This window comes from Pleurodeles waltl, chromosome 8 (assembly GCF_031143425.1).
Source record: "Pleurodeles waltl isolate 20211129_DDA chromosome 8, aPleWal1.hap1.20221129, whole genome shotgun sequence".
In the NCBI taxonomy this organism is placed as follows: Eukaryota; Metazoa; Chordata; class Amphibia; order Caudata; family Salamandridae; genus Pleurodeles; species Pleurodeles waltl.
Window position 1 is genome coordinate 663,208,852 of NC_090447.1, and position 21,393 is coordinate 663,230,244.

Genomic DNA, 21,393 nt, shown 5'->3' on the forward strand with positions numbered 1-21,393 from the left:
ACATTTTATTTACTTCATGTCCACATCCTACATTCTGAAATGGCCAACACAAGGGATTGTTTTTCTCTTGTGACAGCCAATCAGTTTACTCAGATCGGAACTGCAGACCTGAAAAAAAAGATGGGAGTAAAGGCTACATAGTTCCATTGAATTCCTTTTCGTTTATTACATTTTTCAACATAGGGAGGTACCGCAGTGCTATTCAAAAGTGTTAACTCTTTACAGGAGCCTTGGGCAAAATTGTCCTTCTAACTACATAATATTGCATAATTCTAAGAATTCGTTCATGATTGCATCATAGAGGTTAAGAAGGTGCTACAGAAGCTAAAATTAGCATTTTGTCTATAACTTTACACTATACTCAATCTGTGCTTCCACCGAAGTAAGAAGGGAGTAAGGATATCAGCAGTTTTAATACAGTTACTATGACCCTAGCCAGAGCTACAGATGTCAGAAATGTAATGATGCCCCCCTTTAACAATCCTATCGATGTCAGGTGCTCATGTGCCACAATATCTGATTTGTGATAAAGATAAGCCAATTGCGACCACAGGGGCACACAATAACTTTAAAATGTGAAATATTTCAATATAGAGATTTGAGTCATCCAGTTTGGCTGAAGTGAGTGGTGCACTGTCTAAAAATGTCAGCAACACAATATCACCTAATAGGGAAAATACTTGCTTGTTTTGAAAATAAAACGCATTGTCACTAAGCACACATACCAATATGGAAATTATGCTAATTAACACAGTTGAAGGGTAGTCCCGGAAACACCAAATAACCAGGAAGTCTGGTGTAAGCAGACAGTGGGCCCTGACAGAACAAACAACAAAGTGCTTTCACTGCTCAAACAACTCATTCCTGAAGTACAGGAAATGAAGCCTGTGTGCAGCGAGCTAGCTAGTAAAACTGAATCATACAATTGACAAAAGATTACAATATTTAAACAGCAGGTATGCAGAAGTTGAACAAAGGGTTCCTGATATAGAAGATGCACAAGTAAGTCACCCAGAAATGATGTCACAACTCCAGAAAGAGATGAACAATGTTAAAATGTAATTTAGAGTATCTCAAAAATAGATCTCAGTGGGAACCATAAGGCGGGTTGGGGTAACAGAGAAGTTTGATAAAAAATAGGGACATGGTAGGTTTTAAAGTATATGCTTGGAGAGGAAAACTTGGATTTATTAATTGCGAGAGCTCACAAAGTTCCTTTTACCCCACTGTAACAGGGATCAAAACCCAAGACCATTGTTGTCTATATTCAAGTCAGTAGATCTTCAGAAAAAGTTTTGAAAAAAGCAATTCAGTTAAAAACCACTAAGGCGTAAATGGGCTTTAACCTCAAAATGTGTGCAGCTATTTCATGAAACTTCCCAACATTGTTGGGGCTTCAGACAAATGACATAAACATGTAGGACAAATGCAGCTCAAGCACACCTTGTTTAAGCATGAAGGTCCTTTGGTCACACCCCTTTCATATCTTTTCAGAGACATCTAAGGCCAAGACATTTTTGACTAAGATGCAAAGTTCAGTCTTCGGATTTAGACCCCGGGCCACCCTATGTCCAACAAGAATGCACCAACTAGATGGAAGTTACAGATGAACTCAGCATCAGGGATAGGTGCTTAGAAAAGGGCAAATGGGGCTCAAGAGTGTGTAAGGGTTGGGGAGGGATGGTTTAAAAAGGGATGCACTGGAGGTAAAAATGACAGGATTGGCCTATTTGTTGGGGGCACTGCAAAGTTAAATAAAACACTAAGGTCGTCCTTAGAAGGAGAAATATGTATATGTTGGGTGCTTGTAACAGTGTTGACACTAAAGAAAGAATAGGAGCTTTGGAACAGACCCCCCCCAGTGTACTATTACGATCTTCTTTTTTATATATAGAACATAAATTGTATGCTAAAAATATAAATTGCTAGTTACAATGTGAACAGGTTAAATAATAAACAGATGCTATGTTTGGATGACTACAACATCTTAAACCTACAATTATTCTCTTACAGGAGACACATTTTATTGGATAAAAAGAAAAATATAGATTGAAATATCCATGGATTAAATATCATTATTTCATCTTCTGATGCCTCACATAGATAGACTGTGGTTATAGTTAACAGAACAATTTGGCATATGTTATCTTACTCCTTGTGTATAAAAAATAGATTTAGAATCATTGTGCTTGTGATAGTTCAAAAACTAGGCATCACATAGTTGCATACTAAGGTCCAATTCATGACAATATGCAACAATTACAAACCTTTCAATGGCAGGTATGTAAATTACCTGACATTACCATAGTTGTTTGGTATTTTAGCTATCTACCCCTATTTAGCACAGAGTCTTCCAACCCTAACTGTTTCTAGCATAATAAACAAACAGAAAAACATTTTAACGCTGTCTGCACCTGGCTGGATATATAAGAAGGATGGAGAAATCTAAACCTGCTCATTAAAACGTACTCCTGCTTCTTGAAACAATTGAGGTGCACTTCAAATATTATTTTTTATGGCTCCCCTCGTTTTCCAAGAAATTACACACTGGTGCTTTCTCAGACCATTCTACTGTGATCATTATTGTTTTGGGTTGGCTGCCCAAAAAAAAGCAACCAGATGGGTAGTGGATACAATTCTGTTCACAATGCATGTTAGTATATAGACATTAAACATTGAGTTAGAACACTATTTTACAAATGTGTTCCACTAAACTAAGAAACCTCTGAATATTTTGTGTACTTTGATGTTGAAAGGGGAAAGACATCTTTTTTTTTTAATGTGTATTATTTAATTATTTTAATTAACAGATTCAGGACCTGTTTTGTATCAACCAATAACACTGCTTAATACTGATTACAAACATTTTCACCAAAATATTAACTAATGGTAAAAACACAATAATTAACAATATCATTCAACAGGATCAAAACAGCTTTGCCATAGATGGAGCTTAACACCAACATGCATTATTTCCTGAATTTATTGATTTGCTTACTGTAGATGACATCCCTTTTGCCATAATTTTGCTCGATACAGAAAAGGCCTTCAAACTTGTGAGCTTGGAGGCTGCTCTTTAAAATCTTAGGAAAAACACGTTTTCTTGGCAACTTATGAGGCCAACTGTCAGGCTCTAACAGGGCGCTTCAGCCCAAGATATAATCAATAATAAGTGTGCTGGTACAGTGTTTCCCAGCAGAGGTACTCAGCAAGTCTGTCTCTTTTCCCCTATTCTTTTTGGTCTCTTCATTGACCCTTAGCTCAATATATTCTATTCTACAATCGGTTTTCTCTGAAATGCTCTTTTTCCATCTCTGGACAGACGCTGTATATCATGGGAGGGCCATGATGGGTTCCATGGGAGTACCATAAACCTTTGGCCCTTGTGACAGGCCAACCCTTCATGATTTTCTCATAAGGGTATTGAAGGTGCACATTTTCTATAAACTCACACTATCCTCCTCAGTCACATGGCAATAAAGTTTAAAATTTAGAGTAAAACATGCACTTTCAACAGCATCAGTCTGTCAGTTTTTTCCCAATGTCCTACTGCAGCTTCACCACAGTGTTCTACTGAATAAGTAGAGCACTGCCATTCTGTATTCATGGCAAAAGTTTGGAACACCTGAAAGCTTGGAATCAAAGCTTTAGAAACTTAAGTATTTCCTGCACAGGAGATTAAAGCAGAGAAACAAAGTGAGGGACAGGGGTCTTTTTTCATAGAAATTATTGTTAGAACTAAAATGAGAACATATTTTAGATGAGTTCTCAAATATCTTCCTCATCCATGTCAGTGAAATATTCGGCCACGTAGACTGAAACACACATTTTCAACTCCAGCAGCACTCCATCAGTTAGCTCCCTGGTGATCAGTTGCAGCTTCCCCTCAGAGTTTTAATGAGCATCTAGAACCCTAATAATTTGTATTTATGACAAAAGTGTGGCACACCGGAATGCCAACTTGATCAAATGAAAGTTGTAAAATTTAAAGTTTTTCCTACAGTGGATATGCAGTGAAGAAACAAAATGAGGGGGCTCATTTTGTCATATAAAATGGAGTCAATGCTCTACAAAGCTAACAAGGACACCCTTTCTATATGTTCCCAAAAATCTTTCTGATCCATTTCAGGAAAACATTTTGACATGCACGATAAAACATACACCTTCAACTCCAGTAGCAAAATGTCAATTATCCCCCTAGTAATCAACTGCAGCATCACCACAGTGTTATAATGAACAACTACAGTGCTAACATTTTGTATTTAAGACAAAAGTGAGACACAAATGCATGCCATTTTGTTGAAATATGAGCTGCTGAAATGGAATCCTTTATTGTGGAACAGACTGAAGTAAATGAACACTGAGATTTTAATGCAGGTAGAAAAAAACAGTGGGTTAAAAATGTGAGGGGAGGCATGGGTTTGTTATTAATATGAGATAGAATGCACTTTCCAATGGTCTAAAAATAATTTAAGAGAGTACATGTGCATAAGTACAGCATTCTCTTTCCAAATATGTTTACTCAGACTACCCATTTTTCACCCTCTTAGCAGTTATATATATTTATATTCAATGAAAAAACTAAGAATAAAGTGATGTTATGGTTAGGTGCTAAGACCTTAACTTATATGAAAAAGAAAACAATCCAGAATATTCCATGAAAACATAAACAGTCATGACATTATAGTTATGTGCTGGAATGAAACATGTTTAAAACACCATAAGAAACACTGAAATTCATCAGTTCTAGCTAAGTGAACTAACTATAACTTGCACCTCAGTCATGCACTGCTATGACCTGATTCAGCCCAGAGGGCTTGGAACTCGATCGTCCAGCAGCCTAAGTGGCAGAAGGGCCAGCTACAATCTGTTCTCGTGCACAGAGGTGCATTTAATCACTGGAGAGGTCCTACTGTGTGGGGAGCCTGAATCGGCACAGAGGGCTTATGACTGTTGTCCAGCAGCCTAAGTGCCAGGAAGGTGCCTACATTCTTTTCTCATACCCGGAGATGCATTTAAACAACGGAGGGGTCCCGCTGCACGGGGAGCCTGAATCAGCCCAGAGGGCCTGGGATTCTAGTGCCCTGCAGCCTAAGCGGCAGGAGGGCTGTCTACATTCTGTTCTTATGCCAGAAGGCACATTGAATCAGCAGAAGGGTCCTGTTGCATGGTTGGAGCCCGATTCGGCCCAGAGGGTTTGGTACTCCCGCTGCACAGGATATATGCAGGACGCGCCCGGGCAAAGCGGACTAGGCCACACCAGTAAACGTCAATGCCAACTACTACTGTAAACCATGTGCATAGCCATGCTACCGCATGGTGAAACCAAGCTTAGACACTCGCTCCCACATTTCCACTCTGCACCACTACATGGTGCCACAGATATCAGTCACACTAGTATACACACACTCACAAATACTCGCTACCAGCACCCTAATGCAGTGCTCTGACAACCGGCAGGTGAGGTGTTAATGAGTTTGCAGACCCCTCTTGGACCCAAACCTTGCTCCACCCTCCAACCAATTCCCACCCCCTCAGAGTTAGAGATGAAGAAAACTTTCCATGTATACTAGGCTCTCATTGCCGGTGGTTTCACTTAGTCAGGTTTCTGGGGCAAAGGTACAGGGGAAGAAAGTGAGATTGGCTGATCAGGCAACAGTCAGCAAATAGAGGTTTGGTTCTCACTCAGGAAGTTCACTCAGAGATCACCATACGAGTATTCTGGTGTGAGCCCTGATTTGCAAACCACAGGGGGAGGATCTTCTAGGGACACGCCATTCACAGAGATGCCCACCCATGCCAGACACTAAACTTCACAGATAGTTGGCAATCCGGTACCTCCCAGGACAGCTGGCACCACGTCCAGGGTGCAATAACTTGGGCCGCCCCAGGCGTCCCGGTTGGAAACAAAGACTTTCCCAAATTTTGTGCCCTCCTAATATGGGCACAAGGTCTGATGCGCGATGATCTGAGTTGCACCAGACACTTCTGAATGCACATGGAAAGTGCTCAATGCAGGGCCTCCCCGGAATGAGGCACAACATCTGGTGAGCGATGACTTGAGCTGCACCAGACAATCCTGCTTGCAAACAACAAGCTCCAATGCCGTGCCTCCCTGGAATGAGGCACAGCTTTGGGTGCTCCATGACTTGAGATGCACCAGACAATCCCGCTTGCACATGAAAAGTAATCACTGCAGGGCCTCCTGGGAATGAGATGCCGTGCCTCGTGTGCAATTACTTAAGTCGCACCAGGCACTTCTGAACACACAATCAGTTCCCGTTCCATACCTCCCTGGGATGAGGCACAATGCCTGGTATGTGATGACCTGAGCCGCACCAGACCAATCTGGTGATACACACAGAGACACCAGCTCAGCGGGACTACATGAGGTACAATGCAGCACTGCTTTAGAGTATGGCCCGCCTCTGAGGGTCACAACCAGCAGCACGGACACCGCAAGCAATAAGCATGCAGTCGGGTGTTGCACAAGAGAAATGAGGCACACTCGACTACAGCATGCCACGCCGTGTCACGCAACCAGTAATATGTTCACTACCAACCAAACACTTATGCATGACATATTTCCATGAGGAAGGGCCACACTCCTTAAATGTGGGCATACTTTGCAGGCTCTGTACCAGGCAAATCTGGTCTCCAGGCACAATTCTTAATTCTATTCTCACACTGCAGCTACCTGGTTGAATTCAGCAGATGATGTAGATGCGTAGGAGGGCACCACTCTCCAGATGACACGGTAGAAGGTGTAAGTCCCTCGAAGGAGGTCTTTGATATCCCTGAGACCTCCAAACAGAACAGGGTTAAAGCCAACAAGCTCCTGGAGAGCACACTTCAGAGTGCCACACTGCAGCAAGCAGTGTGTTCAGGCTAGCCAGGATGCAGGAAGGGTGCACGATCCCTTCCTAGGACAATAAATACTCCTGTGTACAACAGATTCCTCTGGCAATGTACACCATGCAGTTCGGGGACTCTGTCCTGCATTCCTGGAAGAGGATCTATAGATTGCTGAAGTGTGGTTCTCGCAGTTATACTCATGTGTGCTTTTGAAGTTGGGGGTGGTTTAAAGGGTACCCTTTTTAACTTGGTTCAAATCTGAACCACAGATGTCTCCCCTAAATGTAGTGGTACCATGATCTGGCTCAGAGAGGCGAAGTGTCAGAACTTCTCCGTCCAGTCTATCCAGCCAGGCCCTCAAATGGCAGAGGTCTGTAGTTCCAGTTGTCTAAGTGTTATAGCTGTCACTGGGGAATGCACAGATGTGGTATGAAGCTTGAATTAAAAAGACACACAAAAGGGATTCTAGAACATGGAAGTGCCCACTTTCTAGAAGTGGCATTTCCAAGATATTACTGACAAAACCACCTTTACCATTGGAAAGGGTTTGTCTTTAGGAATCCAATGATAAAGTTGATGAGGTTGCTCCACATAAATCTACCATTGCAGCTAGTATTAATTATAAACCCTCCCCTGTATTACTCTATGGGGAGAGCAGCTCTCAAAGATAGTGAAAACACACATGGGCATTCTTCACTCCGTGGGCACATGTGCCCTGGTGCATGCACAAGCGTGCAGAGGCAGGATGGACACAAGTTTTGAGAAGAAAAAAAAAACAGTTTCAGGGCAATTCCGTAAGAAGGGCCATGCCCAACACTCTGAATTCAACCTGCATCTGAACTTGGATTCACTGCCCAGGCTTTGGCAGAGACCTGAACCCAATGCTTTTCAAGCATCAATACAATTTTGAGCTGTAGGTAGGACATGTGGGACACAGGGCTATGTCTGTGGCCAGGGTCTGCACCCACCCATCCAAAACAGACCAACCCCAACCATGCATAAGCTTTGGACATACCCAGCAGTAGTTGTCTGCAAGGCTGGGTGTCACACTGGACCCTGTATCCAACATACAATAGAGGTTGAGCAGTAGGCTTGCTCTATGCTGTCTGTGACCAGCCATCTGCATCTAGCCAATGCTCTCTGGCATTGGCCTTCGGTCATGGACAGCACCGGGTGGGCCACATGACATTGTCTCTAGCCAGAGCCTATAGCCATCCTTCCATGACCATCTAACACCCTATTTTTTCAGACTTCAACCCTTTATAGCTATGGTAGAGGTCAATTGTTCAATAATATTTAGCACCCGCTCGTCCCAAGTGATCTACCCCTAGCTCACCCGTCCTTTGAGTGAATACAATTAAAAGGCAATCGCATCCATCAAAGTGCTACACTTATGAAATATCTGAATTATTTTGCATCTTTTGAAAACTTACTGGTAATCTTGTATGAGTCTAATCATCAATTAATGTTGCTGTTTTACTTCTTGTCCCCAAAGCAGAGTCAGAAACATTTGTTGATCACATTAGTAATTTCAACCACGTTGTTATTTACATAAAATGCTTTATTGGGGAGCACGTTATAATTAGTTCACTACAATAGAATTCTAACATTTCAGTTTTTTTTTACTATGGCTTGTGTCTCATTTCACTTGGAATCATAGTGTCACCTAAACTTTGCTATGTTCCTGTCCATAGTTACTAAATGATAGTGAGAGGAAGGCGAGAGAAAGCCAAACATTGCTCATATACATGTGAGCTGCAGTGAGTCTCAGAAAAGTATGAACATTGAAGGAATTTTGGCATAAGCATATTTTAACATGTGCTTTATTGAGTTGGATTTAGTAAAAGGCAGTCGGTGTTATCTTCCTAGGGGATTGTTTGCTTGCTTGGAAACAGAATCCTTTGATGAATGACAGAAGCTTAAGCAAATGCTAATTTGAATCTATATACACGTCCATGCCCAGAATGCCTCTTTGTTCTACTACAAAAAAAGATGCCACACTGTAAATGACCTGACACCAGTGTACTGATAAACGCCAGCCAAATGTTGAATCTTTTACTTTAGGAGATGTCTCTCAGTGTCAATAGGTTAAACAAGGCCACAATAAAGGTCAGTGGTTGTCTTTCCATGCATTATTATATTTTCTATATATGTCCTTTAGCAAACTATTTCATTTTATCCAGACAAAATATTATGAACACTCTCCCTGTGCAAGTCACATAGATAATACTTCTCAAGGCGATAGAAAGGCATTCTTTATATGGCTTAATGTTTTTCAATTCCTGCTAATGTTTATTGGCAAATGGTTTACATCCCTAAAAATAAAACAGTAGCTTTAAATGTCGCACATGATATTGATAAAATATTACTTGAATCTCCTACCTTCGCAAATTGTGCATTTATCCATTTTGTGAATGTTTTCTTTTGAACATCTTCCCTTTCATCTGAAAGTCAAAACAAAAGAACTTCTGTGATATGTCGGCCAAAATCTCCATATTTTCAATGCAAAAATATATAAACAGCATATTACACAAGAAAATAATCTTTTGAGACGTGCCTTAGGGAGTGCTGATTGTTATCGTTCATTACTATTGCAAGCATGTCACACAGATGCTGCTTAAACAATATTGATGTGGCCTCAGATTAGGAATCCTATCAATTTCTTGACACCTTGGGGTCGATAATATACCCATATGAGTGAAGTGGTGGTAAATTCAGGCAGGACAATATGAATACACATCCCTCTCTGTCGAAATGTGGGTTAACATTAGCTGAAATATTGCAGGTGTAGCTACTGCAATGAGCTAATGCAGGAATAACATAGCATTGTTGTGGGCTGGTGTGGGGCACAGCTTATATAGTCGGGTCCTGATATGAACACAACACAAAATGGTTCTCAAAACAAACCATCAGAATACCAAAGCCACACGACCAACCAATACCAGCAAAAAAACAGATCTCATATTAAGCAGTTCTTCTCCTGCTTCAACCAAATGTGTAATCCAGTGGTTGCTCCACACAGGGAGGAGGCAGAACCCATTTGCACTTCATGCCACTTACAGATTGTGTCAGAGTGTATGCCATAAATTAAACTCTCCCAATAAGAAAACATTTAAAAGTTAAAACGTATCTTTCAGTTCCTCATTTTTATCAAGAGGCTATGTCCCGGAGTAAGGTAAGAACAAGGGGCCTGATTATGACCTTGGTGGATGGGATAATTTGTCACAAACGTGACAGATATCCGCCCGCCGTTTTACAACTTCCATAGGCTATAATGCAACTTGTAATACAGCGGGTGGATATGCATCAGATTTGTGATGGAGTATCCCATCCTCCAAGGTCATAATCAGGCCCAATCTTCCTAAAGCAAAACAAGTCATTTCATTAATGTCTCAGAGATTGCCATAATTCAACATCGTTAATTAATTTAAATGCTAGTACAAATGTGGAGAAAACATGACAGAATGGTATTGTAAAATTAAGTCAGTGTCCATTGGCACAGCGATCATTTTTTCACAATGCAATTTCTATTGGAAAAATTTAGGCAACGATAAAAAAAACCACTGAACAGAATAACACAAAATTTGGCAGAAAACAACATACTTTTCCAGAAAGCATGTTTTTTTGGTGATTTGGTGTAAATCTGTTGAGCCATCTCAGAGAAATTATGGTTTAAAAACTACCAAAATCACTTTCTGCAGGCGGAACACAGGAAAAAATGACAAAAAAAACCACATTCTAATTGTCTAGTCCCACTGTACCAAGTGATGTGATTGGCTGGCCGCAAAATGAAGAAAAATGTTGCAGCTGCCATTACAAGACTCGGGCCTTGGTCCCCAAGTCCTGAAAAATAAAATTAAAAACGGTATATGGGGAAGTTTAGGGATGCCCTAAACCCCTAACCCTGGGCACAAAATAAAAAAAAATATTTTCAGGTTATTATAGGCCTGTGTTGACTCCCGCTGGAGCCAGAGTGGTCCCAAGCTGTCCTGCAAGACTCTTGCGGGAGCCAGTGTGGTCCCCTGTGATCCTGCAGGAGCCCAAAATGACTAAGAAAACCTTTTTTTCACAACAATGAGAGTATGTGGGCTGGGAGGTCTGTAGATGGTTGGCTGCTCATGGGGGTTGGCTGCTAGCAATGGATTGGGCGCTAGGCCTGTCTACCAGCCAGGACCTGTGCCCCACCCCCTTGTCACACATGGCAGCCTCAGTGGATACTGCCAACCCTTAATTGAAGACTCATTATCTTTTTCTAGGAATCTCACATATGGGTCATTGGTGATTTTCAGTAATAAAGCATAGATTTTGAAATGATAAATTACATTGTTTAAGTATGGGGTATTAAATCTGTGGATATAGGGATCTACAGTTTAGCATCTGTATCTGTTTATGAGGTTGTTATTTTGAGGTAATATAATGTCCATAAGTTATGACAAGACAATATATGAGTCATTTCCCTCTAGAAAATAACATAAAGAAGAATTTACCATTGTTCAGAAAAGCACTCAGCCAGCTTTTACGATGTTCAATTCTCACTCTCTCAATTGCAATTCCACTTGTTTCTGTATCACTCCAACTTGAGAGAGGCAATTAATCCATGACATATTAAGGTCTGGATACACCTGATAATTAATCATTCAGGACATCAAAAGCTTCATGCCAAACAATGCCATCTGACTTGTCAATTTTAAATAATTAATTGCACTATTGGTTTGCTGCTAATGCTTAATGGTTATCCTTTTCTTCACTGGTGGTGCATTGCCAGGTTAAAAAACATTTGGAAAATATGACACAGTGATGTTCAAGGAAACCTAGAATAATACTATGCCAAGCTTAGGAAATAGTTATATTTTTCTGCTGCCCCTAAAGAGTCTCCAGAAAGGCCTTCTTGTGAACTGAAAACACACGTTAAAGACCATAATGATACTGGTTTGAGCAATAGCAGTATGAGTTTTAGCACAGCGCTGAATGGTAAACGGGACCAATAACATATTCTAATGCATCCATATGTACCTCAAGGATGCGTATGTGCTTTATGCATGTCCATCAAGTGATTTCTATTGAAATTCTATATATGGATAGTAGACCTCAACACTGAAATTTCAGAGCCTGATAGCTTAAATATTATTGCCGGAGAGGTGGATACTAGGTTGCATTTCTCTTATATCAAATTGAAACATCATGAGAGTAATAACTAAGGACATAGTATCCTGGTATTTACTGAGGAGCATAATCTGTATTGTTAGAACTGACATTCTTGGTGCAGGTTTCTCCCAAAACGTTTACCTTCACCTCTCGTGTTTGCTGAATTCATTTTTGTTATCTTAAGGACTCTGTGCACCAGTGCTAAAGTGCTTGTGATTTCTCCTTCCATCATGGAAACATTGGCCTACAACTAATTAACACATTTAAATTACTTGTAAGACCCTAGTAAATTGTACTACATGTGCCCAGAGCCTGTAAATTGAATGCTACTAGTGGGCCTGCTGCACCTACTGTGCCACCCACTAAAGTTGCCTTTTAGAACATGAATCCAGCCTGTCACTGAAACTTCTAGTACATTTTTAAACTGCCACTTCAACCTGGCAAAATTAATCTTTTGCCAGGCCCAAACCTTCTTTTTTTAATATTTATGTCACTTCTAAAGTAGACTTTAAATGCTCATAGGGCAGGTTACATTGTATTTAAAAAGTAGGACATGTGTACTCAAGTTTTACATGTCCTGGCAGTGAAAAACTCCTAAAGTCATTTTTCACTGTTGTAAGGTCTATTTCTCCCATTGACTAACACTGTGTTACCTTAGTGCATTTATTAAGTGATATATTTGGATTGGGAGCAGATTGAAAGATGCTGTTTACACCTAAATTAATTAGGATTGAAAATCCTCTTTCATGGTAAAGTCGGATTTAATGTCACAATACTGAAAATGCCACTTTTACATTTTACATTTTGGACATTAGGCAATTTGTTTTTGCATAAAAGAAAGAATGTCACCTTTGAAATATTTTAATATAAGGACAGTGTGTCGTGTAATTGTTTTTTTGTAATATATGTCTATATAACTGTGTTACCAGATTGATTGTTTTGCAATATATGTTTATTTAAACATGCCATTAGAATGGTACTAATTGATTCTATTTCCTAGCAACGTTTGACATAATTGAAATAAGTTAAACAGACAAGTGGTGAATAAAGAAACCATTAGTACAATAATAATTGATATATTATTGTTGACAAAAATTCTATAAGGATGTATCCCTCAAGAGCTGTACTTTGATGTCATTGTTGTAGATAAGCACAAGACTATATATACATATTTTGAGAACCACTAGATCTCTGGCCAGATGCAGCAGGCCCACAGATATACTCATGTACTGGGGTCTAGATGGGCAGGTAGAATGATAGACATGGCAAAAGCCCTTTCCACCACACCCCCTGCTTTTTCCAGTCACCATGCTGTCTCCAAAGGCTAACATTCGTCTCCTAACACTGAAGATGCATGGTATGCACACTGCCCAGAAGCGATTTGCGGTATATTCCTACATAAGGTGTCAATGCGCACATACTGTTTTCCTATAGGAGATGCATGTGACAAGAGAGGAACTGGAGCACTTGTGTAAACTCTGGAGAAGCCTTCTACATTTAACCACGTACTCAGTGTATGCATGTGGTACCCTATTCTGGGTCAGGCCCAGCCTCCCCTTTTGGGTGGTGGACAAAGTTGTGGACAAAGACAGTAGATACGTGCTTTTTGAGGATGACCACAATGGCTGACGAATACTCTTTGGGAGCATTTATGCCCCAAATTCTGACCACTGAGCTTTTTGGGATTTCCTCTCCATGAAGCTGGCCCATGAACATGCACTCCCCTGGGTACTCGCTGGGGGCTACAATTGTGTCTTAGACCTTGATCTTGATAAATCTCCCCCCAACAAACTACATTCCCCCCTCACATGCAGGCCACATGCCTACAGTGCTGGTTTACACCACCGGTCCCTGCTCAATGCTTGGCGATCTCAAAATCCTAATGGTAAATTATACTCATTTTACTCTGCACCCCACAGGCACCATGTGAGCCTCAACTATTTCCTTTGCTCAGCCCCCTGGTGCCGAAGATAAAACACCCAGACTATTTAGGCTGCATTGTTTCTGACCATGCCGCCCACATCATCGACCTACAATGGGTGGCTCTACAGCCACTGACTCCTACATGGTGTCTCCGGCATAACTGCTTGAAGAACCCGGTCTTTAATAAGCAACAAGGAAACCACACCTGACACTACTTCATTGAGAATCACAATACAGCTTTCTACATGGCGCAGGAATGGGATGCCTTCAATGTAGTGTCACAAGGCATCTGCATCAAACAGAAAGTAGGTGTCCACAGAACCATGATCAGAGACATCAGGGATGCTGAAAAACATCTTGTGGAGCTGGGCAGGGCGACAGACCACGACCCCACACTGACTGCGCAATTTGCAATGTGACAACGTCTTATACTGTAATTCTACAGCTCCTTCTGTGCTTTAACTTCACAGCCCAAGCAGCAAAGGCCCACGGAGAAGGGGATATGTCCGGTTGACTTCTGGCCTGGTTGATCAGGCAGGAGCATCCAATAACTCCCATCACTGAACTGGTCGCACACACGGGTTCCACCATTCACACGCAAGCGGACATGCTGCAATCTTTCTACGCTTATTACTTCTCAGTGTACCAAGCCCTATCTGGTTCCATACAAGAGCACTATTGCACATTCTAAGGCGGGGTTGAGCTACCCCTCATTCCCACTCCCACCAGACTTGCCCTAGATGCTAAGATAATGACCAAGGATGTAGCCCAGTTGATTTGGGATCTTGCCCGTAACAGAATGCTGGGACTAGACAGTTCACCGCTGGAGTATCGCAGCCCTTTTTCCACAGTCCTGGCACTCCACCTTTCAGAAATGTATGAGGCAGCACTACTTGCTGGTGAGCTTCCCCACTCACTTCAGGAATCTATCCTGGTCTCCATTCCCAAACCAGGCAGAGACCTCAAACATTTAACATCATATCAGCCCATAGCCATATTAGGAGCAGACTACAAAATACACTGGAAAATCCTGGCAGAACAAAATGCCAGTGTTCTCCTGAAGCTCATCCATGTAGACCAAAATGTATTTGTCCCCGGGCAAAGCTTGTCCCATACATTCACTGTCTCTTTCACATACATGACCTTGTACATGGATGGCTCCCACGAGCAGCCTGTCATACTAGCCCTAGAAAAGACATTCAACATGCTGACATGGTATTACTTTTTCCTGTTATTAACTTGCGTGGGAGTCAGGCCACGACTATACCCAACTACTTTACACCAAGCTACCTCTCAAATACGTCTCGGCCACCTCGTTTCCGCCTCCTTCCCGGGAACCATGCAACCAGACAGGGATGCCCTCTTTCACCATTGCTTTTTGCACTTGTGCTATGGCACTTGTCCATATGCCTGAGGGGAGAAGGCCAGGGGTGGGGAATACCCCTGGAGAACAGGAGGCGTGCAGTGTCCCTGTATGCAGATTACTTTCTACTATACTTGAGAGATATCACATCCGATCTCTCCCCACTTCAGGACACAATGACTGTGTTCACTGCAGCTGTCAGGCTTCATAAGAATTGGGAAAATTCAGCCACATACCAGCTCAGCCCAGACCACCCACCACAATCCATATACCTGTGTGTGACCCTCCTCTGCTGGCAGGGAACTGCAATCCATTACTTGGGGATTCGCCTCTACCACACAACATCGGATACATACAAAGGGAAGCTTTGCGTGACTGTGACGGGCATCAAAACACAAATACATTTCTGGCAGTCTTTGCACCTTGCACTGATTGGCAAGCCAGCCATGCCAACAATGGTCATTCTACCCCATCTCCTCTGTTATTTTGCCAACCTCCCAGTTGTTCCACCACGTCCTTTTTTCAAGGAACTAGATTCTTTAATAGGCAGTCTCATCTGCGGCACTATGCAATGACATGTAGCTCTCTGGAAGCTGCAACCGTTGATAGACTGTACATATCTCATCTTTCGAGGCATACTATTTGGCAGCCCAACTGCAGTGGCTGTCATGATGGACTGCTGGGCAATGAGTGACTGTGTTACCATACAAATTCCAATGGTTCACTGCCTACTACTCCCAAAGGTCTTTCCCCTTCTCCATGGCCTCTTCTGGTGGCTGTGGCCTGGACATATATGTACCGTGTTCATCGCATGTCATGGGGGATGCCAGCTTATGCCCCCGCACTACCCTTGGTCGGTGTCCCCCAATTTCCTGACTTTTATACAGGACGTGACATGGTGCCCTGGACAGCACACTCACTACACACACAGGTGACCTCTTCGTAGCTGGCCAGCTCCTCCCTTTTCACCAATTGTTATAACACTACAGCTGACATGGTGCCCTGGACAGCACACTCACTACACACACTGGGTGACCTCTTCGTAGATAGCCAGCTCCTCCCTTTAGACCAATTGTTATAACACTGCAGATTACTGCTGGGACAGTTTCTCCTTCACGGGCAGCTCACCAAAACATGCCATGTGCTATGGAACACTACCCACAACACACCCAGTAATGCATGCTATACTCATAATGGGGGACAGCTGTCACCTTATCACCTGGCTATAGAAAGCCATTTGAGACCCTGACGATAGCCGCTCTTGACATGCTTTGACAGAAGTGGGAAGACAAGTACGAGGGGCACATGCACTGGAGTTCCCCGAATAAGTATCCTATAACCCCAGCTTTAAGAACTTACAGTTCTTCATACTACACAGAGCATACTTCACCCCATTACAGATACTTACCTAATTTCCTGATGCACGTGCGGGGTGCCTGTACTGCCAGACCCTGGACGTGGAACTTGCACACATGCTCTGGCCCTGCCCCACCCTACACCACTACTGGAAGGTGGTGCACAACACCATACATGATGTCATGAAGCTACCCAACATTCACACAAGGGAAGCATACTCTCCAAGCATTTTTAAACAGCATAAGGTACACACCCGCATTGAACCCCCTGAGCTCCTCCTTGCCAAACGTGCTCTCAACCTGCACTGACTCCAACAGCACCACTGCTTGCAGCCTGGCACAGAGCGGTCTGCAAGTAGGGGACAACCAAAGAAGACGCCCTTCATTACGCGGAGGTGTGCAACTTGGGTAAATGACCCATTTCCTCCCATTGGCTACCCTCCTCCTCTTTGTTTCTACAATGGGTGTGGCACGATAACCTCCCCCGTGACACACACATGCCAATGCAAGAGCCCATTACCACTGTAAAGGGAACTTTCACACCTCACCTCACTCATTGATGTCACTACCTTACTCCTCCTCCTCACGAGTCTTCAATCACACTGCCCACATATTCACAGCTCATCCTCACACAGAAATGACCTGCCACTCTTCCCCTTTGTTCACTCCAATCTTTTCATGTCCTAGTTCACAAATTTGCCGCCAGTTTGCACCACTAAAGAGGTACACCTCCATCCCCTCAGCAAAATTCAATTATCACATCTGTGCACTCACCACAACCTTCCAACATATAAATTGATCTGTTAAAGTATGATCCTAACAATGTGCACTGATATGTTTGATCAACCTGCTGAGCAATGCTAAGTGTAATTGTTGAAACTTATGTAAAGACAAATAAAATATGTTTAAAAATGGGAGAGGTAGGCCTTGCAGTACTGGAAAATGAATTTAAAAGTTTTTCACAATCAGGACATGCTAAACCTAAAAGTACAGTTCCTAGTTTTTACATGCATTTCACCCTGCCCTCTGGACTGTCCACAGCCTAACCTAGAGGTGACTAGTATGTAATAAAAAGGAAGGTTTGGGCATGGCAAGAAGGTTTATTTTGCCAGGTTGAAATGGTAGTATATAAACTGCACGCAGAGGCAGCAATGGCAGACCTGAGACATGTTTAAAGTGCTAGTTAATTGGGCAGTACAAGCATTGCTGCAGACCCACTAATAACATTTCGTTTACAAACCCTAGACACAGGCAGTGCCAGGGTACTACGGACTAACAAGTACATTTAATATGCCAACTGGAAATAAGCCAATTATAGCATCTTTAGAGGAGAGATCACAAGCACTTTGGCACTGGTTGGCAGTGGTAAGGTACACAGACCCCAGAAGCCAACGAAAACAATTTCAGCAAACAAAAAAGGAGGAGTGAAGGCAAAACGTTTGGGGATAACCTCACAGAAAGTCCCACAATCATCTACATATAATTATCTTCACAATATCGTGGTAGTCAGTTTTGGTTGTAACATTTTTCTAGCATGCTTGTTTTTGCTCAATAGGCTTAATTAAATTCCTAATCACTGCTGTCAGCGCAAGGATACGAGGTACAAGTAGCTGCACAAGCAATATTGAAATTTCACTTGCTGCTGAGTCATATGGATGGCAACGAAAATCTAGTCATTAAAGAACTGCCTTAGTATTAAAGAGGCTACTAATAATATACAAAAAGTATATTATTACCAAAGTTTCAGAGTCGAGTTTCAAAGTGGCTGCTAATTTCTAAAGCTTCAGATTAATTCGAGGGTAAACTAGTAGAAATGTGCTGAGAAGAAAGAATTAATTGAACTAAGGTTTGCAAAAAATGTAACTGGTGCAAATGCAAATTCCTGATTCAACAATCTGAACCTTACATTTACATTCATAAATGTAACTTACTATCAGAGTAAATTCACTGGTACAGAGAATTTTCGACAGTATTAGGTTAGGAATGTGGAGGAAAACCGCACGTTTCCATAAGGAAATGGCACGTGTTACCTTTATTAGGTAAGGTCACGGGTATAAAATGATACATTTGTGGGTATTTACATATCTTCCTTATGCTTTTCTTCAACACCTTTCCGCTGGTAGAATAACTCTGAGAAAAGATTAAAACAAATTGGCAAAAAGGGTCGTGAAAACTTTTACTGACAAGTTCATTATTCATAGACGAGTTAAAAAAACGGAAATGTTCTACCCCTGGAATAAATAGTCTCTTCTTAAAGAAAACAGGAAGAAAAAAAAGTTGAATGTGTTATCATTCATGTGAGTGACACTATAGTGACCACCAGTTTCTAAGTCATCATGGATACCATTTCCACTACTAGGCTGTATGCCCAAAAACCATCCAATTCATTTAGTTCAAGAACACCAAGAATACAACACATAGAACACAATAGTTTGTTGCAATTAAGTCCAGGACTGGAAATCATGACTGTAATGATATGGAGCGAAGTGGTTAACCTACATTACGCATACTTGCGTTGATTGTCTATCTTGATAGGATTGTCTCCCCAATAGGGATCCGTGCAAGAAGAGGCTCGTGCATGGAAATCTCTGAATTGCTTTCCATGCATATGTCCTGGAACTTTTGTGAATCTTCTGACAAGCAGACATCTACACCAATCACAGTCACTAATAGATTTGATTGGTAGATTAAGGGGCAGATTTAAGAGCCCCTTGTGCCTCTTTAGTGCCACCCTAGTGTCATTTTTCTGATTCTAAGGAGGCCTTTACCCCGTGCCAAATTTACAAAGTGCTGCAATGCATGCATTGGGCCACTTTGTAACCCTTTGAGCCACATTATGCATGCATCATGCATAATGTGTGCAAAGGGGGCGTTCTGGTGCAAGGAGGTTTGCAAAAATGGCGCAATAAAATCTACAAGATTTAATTGTGCCATTTTGGGCATCATTTTTGGACGCACCCATTGTAATCAATGGGCCTCCTTGCACTTTGCTCCACTAGCGTCTAAAATATTGATGCTAATGGAGCAAAGCGCCACAACAGCGTCAAAAATGCTTACGATGTTGTTCCTAATACCACCATGGTGCGCCGTATCATAAATACAGCACACACATGGTGGCATTAGAGGGGCACAGCGGAGCGCAAGAAAAGTGGCGCTGCATTGGACGCAGCCCCACTTTTTTTTAATTCGGCCCTTAGTCTTTTGGAAAATATGACTCCCAGAGAAGAGAAATCATAACATGATTCTCGTGATACGTTCTTGATCTCTTTGGAGACTGTTTCCAAAGTGCCTTCCTACCTAGAAACAATTTGCTAACAGTGTATGAGACTTAAAACCCTAGAAAAGACCGACCTAACAATCTAACTTTAATATAATCATGCTCATGTTCAATAGCATGTCGTCTTGAATTAGGTACAAGCATTTGTGAACAACACTACTGTAATGCAGCAGGATTGCTTGAAGCAAGATCAAAGACTTGCCGATGAAATCTGTGACCTTTCTAAGATTTATGAGCGATGTAACTGGCTCTGCAATTGCCTGTAAAACCAGGACGACTTATAACTCTTTAGATAGAGACATTGCGATGATCATCTCGAAAATCATCACCGCTCACAAAGGCAGAGTGAATTCCTCATGAAAGGCAACTATCTCTGTGTTTGCTAATGATCCAGCTGAAAGCGGTTTCAGGGAAAGGGCATTGAACAACATTATTGAGCCATTCAATTTAATCTCGCATCAGAAAAAAAAGTTTCCTCTGGCAAAGAGTGAAGCGGCACTCTGATTTGATGAATCACTCTGGTCAGTTTTTCAGAAATGAAGAAAAAATACAAAAAATAAACATTAAAGTCAGCTTTCTGTTTATTATTTTATTAAACACATTCTGGGTGTGATTCTCATCACACTATAAAAACACAAAATAGAAACTCAGTTTCCAAGTGGAGAATTGACAGGTGTCTTTATTGAACAAGACTAGAATGGAATGTATCTCGTATTTAGCTTGAAAGTTAAACCTGGACACCAAACACCATAAAACATGCTGGTCTGATATTGTATGTGCACTTGAAGTCTGGATTGAGGTCAGAATCTGGCTTAAATTATTTTTTCTTTTCTTTAGTTAGAAGAATACTTGGCTTCTGTTAAGGTGGTATCAAAATAAAAAACGCAAGCCACCATAAAACATACGTTATTCAAGAAGGCAGCAAGCTCACAACAATCCAAACGAAGAACACTAACAGAAAATTTAACCAAAAACTCAGAATGTCCAGTATTTAGATATGTTTCAAATAATATTCCGTACTTCCAATTCATGTCCTAGTGAGAAAGAAACAAGCATTTGAACAAGTTCTTTTTTAAATATAAATTTATTTTAGCAAATTTGGCTCGCATGCTTATCTTGGGTGCACATACATCGCAGTTCGGCACTTCCATGGAGTATTGCAGAAGAAGTGCGCAAACGTTTAAGCTTAACTTGAAAATTAAAAACATTTAACAATTGACAATTATTAAACTATCCTGAACCTATTCCTACAGGTAAAAACGTTGGTTTCTCTAAAGTTCTGTCTGAACTCTTTTGACAGTAAAATGTGCCCTCGCCCCAACCATTTTCACGATTTATGTTAATTATATAATATCACTCTTGAAGGAATGTGATGGGAATGCTCCTTGTCAGGCTAACATTAAGGCTCCAGCTTTGTTGTTCGCAGACAACACCTTACTATTATCGAAATCACCTATGGGGCTCCAGAAGATCTT

The 21,393-nt window shown here is 41.6% G+C and overlaps 1 protein-coding gene across 4 annotated transcripts in view; it reads right to left on the minus strand.

The window, feature by feature from the left end:
- DMD (dystrophin) overlaps positions 1–21,393 on the minus strand; it is a 6,960,831-nt gene that overhangs the window by 6,668,980 nt on the left and 270,458 nt on the right. For all 4 annotated transcript variants that reach the window (XM_069204753.1, XM_069204754.1, XM_069204752.1 and 1 more), the window contains exon 2: positions 9,238–9,299. In XM_069204753.1, the coding sequence (XP_069060854.1) occupies positions 9,238–9,299 (62 nt within the window). The remainder of the gene's footprint in view (positions 1–9,237; positions 9,300–21,393) is intronic.